This window comes from Equus quagga, chromosome 3 (genome assembly GCF_021613505.1).
Source record: "Equus quagga isolate Etosha38 chromosome 3, UCLA_HA_Equagga_1.0, whole genome shotgun sequence".
Lineage (NCBI taxonomy): Eukaryota > Metazoa > Chordata > Mammalia > Perissodactyla > Equidae > Equus > Equus quagga.
Genome location: NC_060269.1, coordinates 17,059,861 through 17,069,667, shown reverse-complemented (window position 1 = coordinate 17,069,667; position 9,807 = coordinate 17,059,861). Strand labels below are relative to the sequence as shown.

The 9,807-nt window shown below is 41.6% G+C and overlaps 2 protein-coding genes across 4 annotated transcripts in view; one reads left to right on the top strand and one right to left on the bottom strand.

The window, feature by feature from the left end:
* Positions 1-4,484: 4,484 nt before the first annotated feature.
* LOC124237277 (skin secretory protein xP2-like) lies at positions 4,485-5,283 on the bottom strand. The gene is made up of 2 exons (XM_046656744.1): positions 5,149-5,283; positions 4,485-5,000 (listed from the first exon to the last, which is right to left on the bottom strand). The coding sequence occupies exons 1-2, from the start codon at positions 5,281-5,283 to the stop codon at positions 4,485-4,487; spliced, it is 651 nt and encodes a 216-aa protein (XP_046512700.1).
* Positions 4,493-9,807, top strand: part of ANKRD50 (ankyrin repeat domain containing 50) — a 50,373-nt gene continuing 45,058 nt past the window's right edge. Inside the window, exons 1-3 of one of the 3 annotated variants that reach the window (XM_046656510.1) lie at positions 4,493-4,732; positions 5,463-5,558; positions 6,257-7,203. In XM_046656510.1, the coding sequence (XP_046512466.1) occupies positions 6,692-7,203 (512 nt within the window). In that variant the 5' untranslated portion in view covers positions 4,493-4,732; positions 5,463-5,558; positions 6,257-6,691. Of the gene's footprint in view, positions 4,733-5,462; positions 5,559-5,932; positions 7,204-9,807 lie in introns of all 3 variants that reach the window. The other 2 variants (XM_046656508.1, XM_046656509.1) reach the window with 2 other exon arrangements.

Below are 9,807 nucleotides of genomic sequence, written 5' to 3'. Positions count from 1 at the left end.
AGTCCACCTTGATAAATGTCATTTAGCATTAGTTTCAAATTACTATAATTATATGTAATTATTGCTATCTTTACGTATGACCATATGACACAGGAGTCAGGAATGTAACATTGCTAAGTCAGTTTCAGGTGCTCTCAGATACTTAAAATGTGGTTTAGAGAATAGTTCCTGAATGACCTTTATCAGGATGAGAAATTTGATAAAAGTGTGATGGTGACTTTGTGGTTGGGCAGAAGCATTTAAAGTATATATAAGGCTATGGAAGAAAAGGTAGGAAAAAGCAATTATGAGAATCCAATAGAGGGATCTATTTTAGAAGATCCCAATTTGCTTTTTTAAATTCCTTATAGTATTGGAGAGGTGGCCAAAGATGTGAACTTCCGATTCATACTATCATGTGTACTGTAGGTATAATTTTGGGGTCTATTGGGAGGTTTTGCTCTATCTAGAAGCCTGTAGGATAAGGGGGAACATTGTAACCAGCTACTCAATAACCACAGCTGGTGAGTCTTATTCCCCTTGGCTGGTAATTCTGCAAAATACATCTTATTTTGGAGTTCGTTTAATTCTTTGAAGGAAAGGCCTATACCTTACACGTTTTATAAGCAAAAACTATTTTTAGGCTTGTTTTCAAGAACAAGAACAAATACAGCTGGCAACAGTACTTTTAAAATGTAAGGCTTAAATAAGCATTCTTTTGAAAAGGGTATTTAAGAGGGCAACCACAGCTGGATGTTCCTATCATTATGCTTACTATGTCAATCAAAGACTTTCTATAGCGAGGACCGCAGCAAGTCCACTTAACATAACAAACATGACTCGTGCAAGTTTGTGTAAACAAATTACTGTTATTAAGAGTACTATTAAAATAATCTGGAATGGGTTTGGTAGACTCTCATACTTATTTCCAGCTTCTGCCATGATCTTGTTTAATAGTGAGTGAGATGCATTAGCAACAAACAGAGTTCTTTAAATTTGTGGGGAAATCTGAAAGCCTGCCAGCAACAACTCTTTTTCTGGACTCTTTCCAGATGCAAAGTAACTAACCCCTTCTTTTCAAGAATAGTATGCAGCATACTAGCTGAAAAAACCAATACAGCTTGATATGAGAAGTTAGGTACAGCAAACCCTGGTCTTGGTAGTAGTTGGAGAAACTTTCAAGCTTGCTGATCCCGGGAGCTTGGTGTACTAGTCAGGCATGCCCTGGGCTGCCGCTGTCTTTGACACACATGAACTCACCAGGCTGCCACTTCTGAGAATCAGTGGTGAATGTGGAAGATTAAAGGGAAGGTGTATCTGAAATATGTGAAATAGAGACTGTCACCCGGCAGCAGAGCACACAGCAAGTCGGCTGAACACTTCTGTACAGTGAACAGCGTTCCTCAAATTTGTGGCATAATCTGAAAGATTGCCAGCGATAACTATTTAAAGAATTACTTTGTAAATAACCTGAGTGACCTACATTAGTTAAACTAGAGGACTAAAATGAGTCCTCTAAATTTTCATAGCATTTCATTTAAAATCATCGCAACTCTAAAATCAAAGCTTTTGACTTTTGCAGCTTTTAGGTATTGTAATCATTGAAAACAAAGGTTGCAAATGGGAAGATATTGAAATTTACATCTCTTAATCAAGGAAGGAACTGAATATATTCCATGATAAGAGTACAAATATTATAAAAGACCCAACTTTCAAATTTATAATTGTGCTTTGGAATACCTCAACTCGTGTGGAGGATCTTTTGATGGAGTTGCTGTTTTTAATTGGATAAAATCATGTTTTGTATCCAAATGGATTAAAAACAAGAAGAACTATAATTTGCAGTATCTAAATTTGATTAAACCATCAAAATAAACATAAATAAAGAAAATTTATATGGTGAGCTTTGTCTTGTAAAAATATTTGTTGAAGGATGTTACTCTGAGTGAAGTTGAAAAAACGACACACCTATGAAAAGATTTGGGATATTTCAAATTCAGACACGCAAATGTGAGGAAGACTTCAGGCAATTATTATGAACAAATTAAAAATAAGGAAAATCAAGTTTAAAAAAAATGCATTCTTTGGAAAAATACCAGTCTGTGGTGTTAGAGAAAATATGCTAAGAAATGGATTAAACTGTGAATATGTACCCAGAGTAAGTACTCTGCTTATGCCATTTTTAGCATTTGGGTGATTGATAAAAAGATGTTTTGTAAAATTTTTTACATAAAATTTACGTGTTAAGAGATCTGTTATTGTCATTTTTTTGGAAAATGATGTTTGAATAGAACCATTCTTTATCTATACCAAATATAAGTTTCTGGTTAACAAATAAGTATATCCAAGAATTACACAATTATACAATTTTAATTATTTTTATTCTCTTTTTTGTTCTGAAAAAATGCCTCGGTTTGGCTAATAAATAGGCCCACTTTTTTTCCTCTTCTTTTCAACAATGGAGATTTCAGACTTTTGGTGAGAGGGACTTCAAGGCAGCAATTTCGTTGAGAGGAGGTAGAAAGGGCTTAAAAAAAATCACAGCTTCATATCAAAAATTGGGGAGATAAATGGATATTTTGAAAAGGAAGGATGGCTAAAGCAATCCCGAGTTTCCTTTGCCCTGCAATAGCATCTCACACTTTAAGAAATTGTGCTCATCCATCTTTATAACCAGCCACTGTTCTCAACATAATGCCAAGCGCATAGGAAGTCTCTGAGTAAGTGATGGCAAATGAAAGAACAGACAAGCCTTAAACGCAGGGAACTTTGCTAAGTGTCCGGAATACAAGGATGTGTGGGGCACAGTCCCTGCTCTTCACAAGTTTTTCTCTTAGGGAAAGCAAAAAGCCATAAAAATGAAAAGTGAAATAAACTTTAAAGCAAGAAAAATTCTAAATGCGTCTGAAGACGAATTACTGCTTAGTTATGACTGATCTTATTTAAAACAGCATTCCATGATAGTTGTCATTAAAAATCAGGCCTATGAAACCAAAAGTTTCTGTAACTTCTCTATTGGGCAGAAATTATTTTAATTATCGTGTTAGCAAAGAGTTTAATGGAAATGATAATGATATACATATTTCTTAAAAATTTTCTCTATATATGTAATTTTACAACCATGAAACTGAAGGAGTCAATGATTATAAAGCCTCATGGCAAACAAGCTAAGTGGTAATTAAAATTGCTTAAACCAATGAAAATCAAAATTGTAGTTTTTTAAAAATCAATTTTCATCTCTCTAATTTTGGAGAATTTATACTCTTCTGTCTTTTGCTTGTGTTTTGGAAAAGAATCTCAGAATTCACAGTAAATTAAACATTAAGATCAACAAGCTACAAATGCCATGGCCAGGCCGAGAATGAACAGAATGAAAAGTAAGCACAAGCACAATCTATTTGGTTGTCGGTTTTTCTAGTGAAGGGTGATAGCTAGACTTTGAAATTTCTAAAACCAAATAGGAGATTGGCTTAATATATAGGGGAAAAAAACCCATTCAAATTAACGGAGAATGGGAGATAGAGAGCTCACAGTTTTGCCATAAGCAATAAAATAATAGAGAGCACATTTTCTATTCTATCAGTTGACAGTACATTTACTTTCCCAGCAGAAATTTGGAATCTAAATAATCCAGGTCCACGTGACGGCGAACAACTGGCCTGTCTAGTTCAACAGTAACCGCCTGTGGTCGGGCCCTCCAGGGCAGTTCATCTGATTCTATATTCTGCCTTCGCCCATGAACTTTTTCTCCTATAGCGGCCCTGCGGGTCATCAAACTGTCCAGGTCAGGGGCCTGAGACCCAATCACAACTGCTTTCAACCCCCATCTGGTGAAGGCCACGTCCTTTTCATGAGGCGGTGGGAACGCTGTCCTATACCCCTACTATTTTTATTTTCACATTCTTCCCAGTCCTTTCCTTGCTTCTCTTAGTCCCAGGCTAAGAAAGTAAAAGCATCAGCGGAATTTAAAGGATTGGAAGGGGACCCGGACAACTGAAGAGTAGGATAGGTCTGGAGCGGCCTTTGCGGCCAGGTGGTCTACGGAGAGGCAAGGGCCAACTCCCCCAGCTCAACTGCCCCTCCCAGGAGCGGATGCGGCCCCAAAAGCCAGCGAGTCCCTGCGGCCTGTAAGACAAAGGAAAGCTCAGGGCCGAGCGGCGATGGGGTGGTGGGTGGGGGCAGCGACTCGCGTGAGCTCGGGGACGTGAGAACGCAGCCCCCGCCCCCTTCTCCGACCCCTCCCTGAGAAAGGCGGGGCCCCAAGGTCGTCCCCAGCAAGGTCTCCCCGCGGTGCTGGCAGCGGGTCCCAGGCGGCCGCACACGCCCAGGCACGGGCGGCGACGGGCCAGCGCAGGGAGGGAGGGGAGGGGCCAGAGGAGGGGCCACGGGCGGGGCCGGCGGGCGAAGAAAGGCCGAGCGGCCGGGGGCGGGGCCGGGGCCGGGGGCGGGGCCGCGGAGTGGGGCGGGGCGGGGCGGAGCGGGCCGGGCCGGGCTGCCTGAGACAGTCAGTGCCCTGACGGCGGCGGCAGCGGCGGCGGTTGGCCGGTGGGGGTTGGGAGGAGCGCGAGGCAGGCTGCTGGGGCAGCTGGAGCTGGCAGTTGCCGGGGCCGAGAGGAGGCTCTGCAGCCGGGAGCGTGCTCGAGGCCGGGCGGCGGAGGCGGCTGCAGCGCGCGTCCGGGGAGCGCTGGCGGCGGCGGCTGCTCAGCGAAGCAAGTGTCTGAGCCGAGAGGCGGCCGCGGCGGCTGGGGCCGAGGTAACCGGGGGGCGGCGGCGGCGGCGGCGGCGGCGGGGGAAGCGAGGCCCCTCCCTCGGGTCGGGAGCTCGGGGGCTACGGCTGGGGCTTGGACCTCAGCCACCCACCCACGTTTCCAGCCTCCGGCCCCAGACCCGACTTCTCCCCGGGCTCCACCGTGGGCCGGGCGGGGGCGGGAGCGGCGCGCGGGGAGGGGGCGCGGAGCCGGACACCGACCGGGAGGCGACCCCTCATTAGCGATTGGCAAAGACCTCGGGCCCCCTTCCCCCTGCTAAAGACACACCCCGATCTCGGGGCGGGGCGGGTGTCGAGGCGTTCCCAGCCTTCTGGAAGGGAAGACCTCAGTGTGGAGGCTGCACCTCCGTCCGTGGCCTCTGCGAGGTGGCCCCCCTGTGGCTCCTTGGGGCTGCTCAAACCCAAGGTGGTTCCCGTGGCTGGGAGTCCCGGAGTTCCTTTTGTCTCTCAGCTGAAACTCGAGGCCGGAACTGTAGGCAAACACCCTTCAGCTCCGAAGCCCTCTGCTCCTTATCCTTTCCTGCCTCGGAAGGCATTCTTCCCCGCAGCCTCTTCTCCGGCCGCAGTAGTAGATTCCTCTCGTCTCCCCCATCCGAAACCTTCACCTTTGGCGTAGAGGAAGGGAGGATTCACGTTGTATTTGTGTTTGGATTTACCACTCATGTAATCATCCCTCTCCTCCCCTCTTTTGTTTTTTTAACCCGTTCCCATCCAGCCACAACGCTGGTAGTCATCCCCTAGATTTTGCAAACTATCAACAAAGAAGCGTGTGGCTGGTCCAGTAAACAGAATCCTTGACTGGCTGGTCTGTGTAAGTTAATCAAGCTTCCTTAACTGGCGCTGTTCTACCAAGCTAGTCGGCAAGAGCTTTTTGACTAGAGTTAAGGATGTTGCTGTATGTATGTAAAGTCCTTTTTTCCCCTTACTACAGTGAGGTTTTAAAAATCTAGGGTAACTTGATTAATATGTAGCTGTTTGGGAAGTATAACCATAGAGGAAGAAAAATACAGACAGGAAAATGTTAATTACGATGTTGGGTAATTATCCAACTTTTTCAAAGTGCCAAAGATGAAGTATATGGGTTTTTGGGATTATTTTAACTGGTAAATTGCATCCTTTGATAGGTGAGCTTTTATTTAACATATGATGTTTTGCACTAAGATATTTGTGTTTGTTTTATTTTAGTTACTTATGGAAATTGTTGATTACTCGGACATCTTAAACTGAGAAACCTGTGAACAGGTTCATTAAGAATCTACTATCTTGAAAAAATGCATTTTCTGAATGCTTTGAGCTAGAAGGTGTTCACGGTGGTCTGTCATTTCTGCAACATAAGAGACCGTAATCTGAGAGTTCCCTCACTAGCCCAGATGTCTGAAACTGGCAAGGTCTAGTACTTTGAGTGACTGTCCTTCAACAAGAAGTACAGAGCTACCTACCTACTGTATAAATGTAATCTTTGTGATGACACTTACTATAATGGACACCTTTTCTGCATCTAATTTTCAGATACAGAATTAACACTTGGAATCTGGAGAAGCGTCTTGTACAAATTGAAAGATTGGGCTTTCTCTTTAGTTTTCCAGATGTATTGTCTCATCTGCATACTTGAAACATCCACAATCACATAAACTCCACATGTAACCATGGAGTTATGTGACCCATCAAGATATAGGAAAAGGGTTGCCAAGCTTTGGAACCAGGCAACTTTCCACCAGTTCAACAATTAAACTAGTACATTCTCTGCTGATAATCAAGAATAAAGAGCCAAATAAAGTCATGCACATTCTATTGGCAAGTGGACTCTGGGGCTGTTGAACTTTACTGTAGCTGGTTACTCTGTCATTCAGAGTCAACCTAGTATGCAAGTTATGTCCTAATGGATGTAAAGACCTGTGTTGATGTATCCAGATTCTAGCAAATGTTGAAGATAAGAAACCTATTATGACTAATCCTTGGGAAGAGAAAGTCTGCAAAATGGCTCAAACGAGTTTACTGCAGGGGAAGCAGTTTTACTGTAGGGAGTGGGTTTTCCACAAGCTTCAGCATTGCCTCCAGGAGAAATCTAACTGCTGCAATAGTACTGTCAACACACCGTCCCTTGTCATGAATTCTGGGAATAATGCTAGTGTTGTCTCTGGAAAAGGAGCTGCCTGGGGTGTGTTACTGGTGGGAGGGCCTGGCAGTGGCAAGACAGCTCTGTGTACTGAGCTCTTGTGGCCGAGCTCACCTACAAGCTTGCAGAGAGGTTTACATCGCCAGGCTTTGGCCTTTCATTTCTGCAAAGCCCAGGACTCTGATACTTTGTGTGTTGGAGGGTTTGTTAGAGGTCTGGTTGCCCAGATCTGCCGCAGTGGACTACTCCAAGGATATGAGGACAAGCTAAGGGACCCAGCCGTCCAGAGCCTCCTACAGCCTGGGGAGTGTGAGAGAAACCCAGCCGAAGCATTTAAAAGGTAATAAGAATGTCATGGAGTTCTGGTTTCTGTGCAAAAATAAGTGGGTTTTTTTGTTTTTGTTTTTTTGACTGTGGGGTACCTTTACTACTCCTGTACATTTGGGGATAATATATGGTTGTGAATACACCTGTTTACTTTGAATATTGAAGGAAACAAAATTTAAGCTTTGTATTAAAAGTATGTGTTTTCTTTTACTTTAATAACAGAATGGGAAGCACTTCAGAAAGTTAATTTTTTTGCTCAAATTTATGACATGTGTTTACTTTTCTACTGTTACCCATAATTGGCAGGGAAATTTATTGTTCTGGTAGAGAAGAACGTCTAGCTGTCTGGAAACCAGGCTACGTTTTCAGGGCGGGCGAAGTATACGTGGTGCTGAATGTAGAGGAACGCTCAGCATCAAATTTACTGTCTTTTTTGTTTATAGTATTATTATTTCTTTAAATAAGGAAAGTTCTCTTTGAAAGAGTTCTTTGGCCATTGAGAATCTGAAGAAAATCTGCTAATGTGTTTTGGGATTTATTCTCCTATCAAGTAAATAAAAAGTTGAATGATATTTTGAAATATGTGATATTTATAAAATAATGAAAATTTAACATTGTTTTAGTACTTTTAGTGAGTGACACAAAAACCAGTTTTTTCCCTAACCTCGGTTAAGCTTTTCTCCATGGTAAATGGATTGGTCTAAGAGGTGAGCAAGTTTCTTTTCAGAGTGGTTCCAGATTCAAAGTATGTTCAAGAAAATACGATTCCTTGAAAATAATTTTTTGTGTATCACCGCTCTGCTCATTGTAAAAGAAAGAGGCAAATTGTTATTTTGTGCTTGCTGTTGCCTTCCTGTTGCTTGAATGACTCATTTTGCCATATTCTTTTCCTCCTCTACGATAAGTAGTTCTTAGCAGGCAAAAGTTTGTTTCCCAAAGATTCAGGTATGCTATGCACTGAAGGTTCGTGTGTGTGGGTGTGTATGTTTGTGTGTGTGTCTATCTCTCTGAATGTGTCTTTAGGAGTCATTTGAGCAGGCTTTGAATTGCTATGAAAAGAATGATGTTTGTTCCTATATTGTCCTCAGATCTAATGGTATGAAATCTATGAAGTTTGAATGATATTGAAAATATTAAACTAATAATAGCAAGCACTATGTGTCAGTCACTGTTCTAAGGTGCTTTACATATATTAAATCACTTAATCTTGTAAGGTGGGTACTATTATTATTCTCATTTTATAGATGAGGAAACTGAGGCACAGAAAGCCAAAGTCATTTGTCCAAGGTTACAGGCCAGTAAGTGGCAGAGCTGGGATTTGAAATACTTGTGTATGTATACAGGTTTATAATCGTAGAAATTCTCTGAAGGAGTTGACTGGAAGAGGAGTAGTTTAGAGATTTGTTTATAGTAAAGTTGGGGGACGGGAGAGTGTGTCACAGTTGTGGTTTGAGTGTAGTTTTCAGATTTCCCATATAGGTGATAGAGAGAGTGGTGGTCTGGAAGTTTCCTTATGGATACTGGTATAGAACTCAGACATGGGAGAGGTTTATTAAAGTCAGTTAAAGGGATGTGTCCTTGAGAGGTGTGATGTTCTTGTAGGCTTTTTAGTGTCTAAGTGCAGTGCAAAAACTCCAGGCAAATCTGTTCTCTTTTGCTGTTAGCCATCAGAATCCAGGTTAACACTGTTATATCATTCTTAAATTAATGAGGAAATGTGTTACACGACGTCTCTGGCACAAACATGAGATGCCAGGTTTGATGGACGGTCTTCAATATGGAATCACTGTGTGTGGAATCAATAATGTAGTCTTTAATATAAAGTTTTACTTTTTAAGCTACTTAAAATCTCTACATAAGCAAGTCTTTTCATCTTGACTTCCTGCTTTTTCTGAAGATACTATCACTAGTTGAAGAGCTGAATTTTCGTTTTTTATAAGTCATTTCATAAACTATTTGAATTTATTAACACCTTAGAAAACTAGTTTCAAAGAGCTTAGTCTAACTAAATTGAACTTAATCTAACTAAATTATGTAATTATACAATTTATTTTATTTGGATTTGTATATAAATCCTAATACCTTTAAATATTTAAAATCATTTCTGAGAACTGTATATTTTTGATATATTCTGATGCCTGAACACATCTTTCTCTACAGTATCATAGGTTTCCTGAAAAAAGATCCTTCTACTCAGATGGTCCTCCTATTATTTTTTTTCTCCTATGTGAATTTTAGTTACGAACTAATTGAAGGGAACTGAGAAGCTCATAGAGCTGTATGTAGAAACCACACCAGTACTGGTATTTGATTGACAGAAGGAGCTAATCCCCTTGTAGCTCCATCTCTACTCTGGTAGGGAAAACCTAGTCTTTCTACTTGTACCATTTTGGTGCTTTTAATCTCCTATTGGATCTTTCAAAAACCTGAGTCACCTTCTTTCGTCCTTAAAGTAATTAATCATTAAATAAAAGCGGTAACTTTGGTATTTGAACAACTGTTTCTGATAATTCGTAAAGATGCATTTCCTCTCAGACTGTGAAACTGTAATGCATAGTCGAATGCAAATATGAGAACACAACTGAAAGTTAAAAAGAAATATTTTTACCCAGCCTAT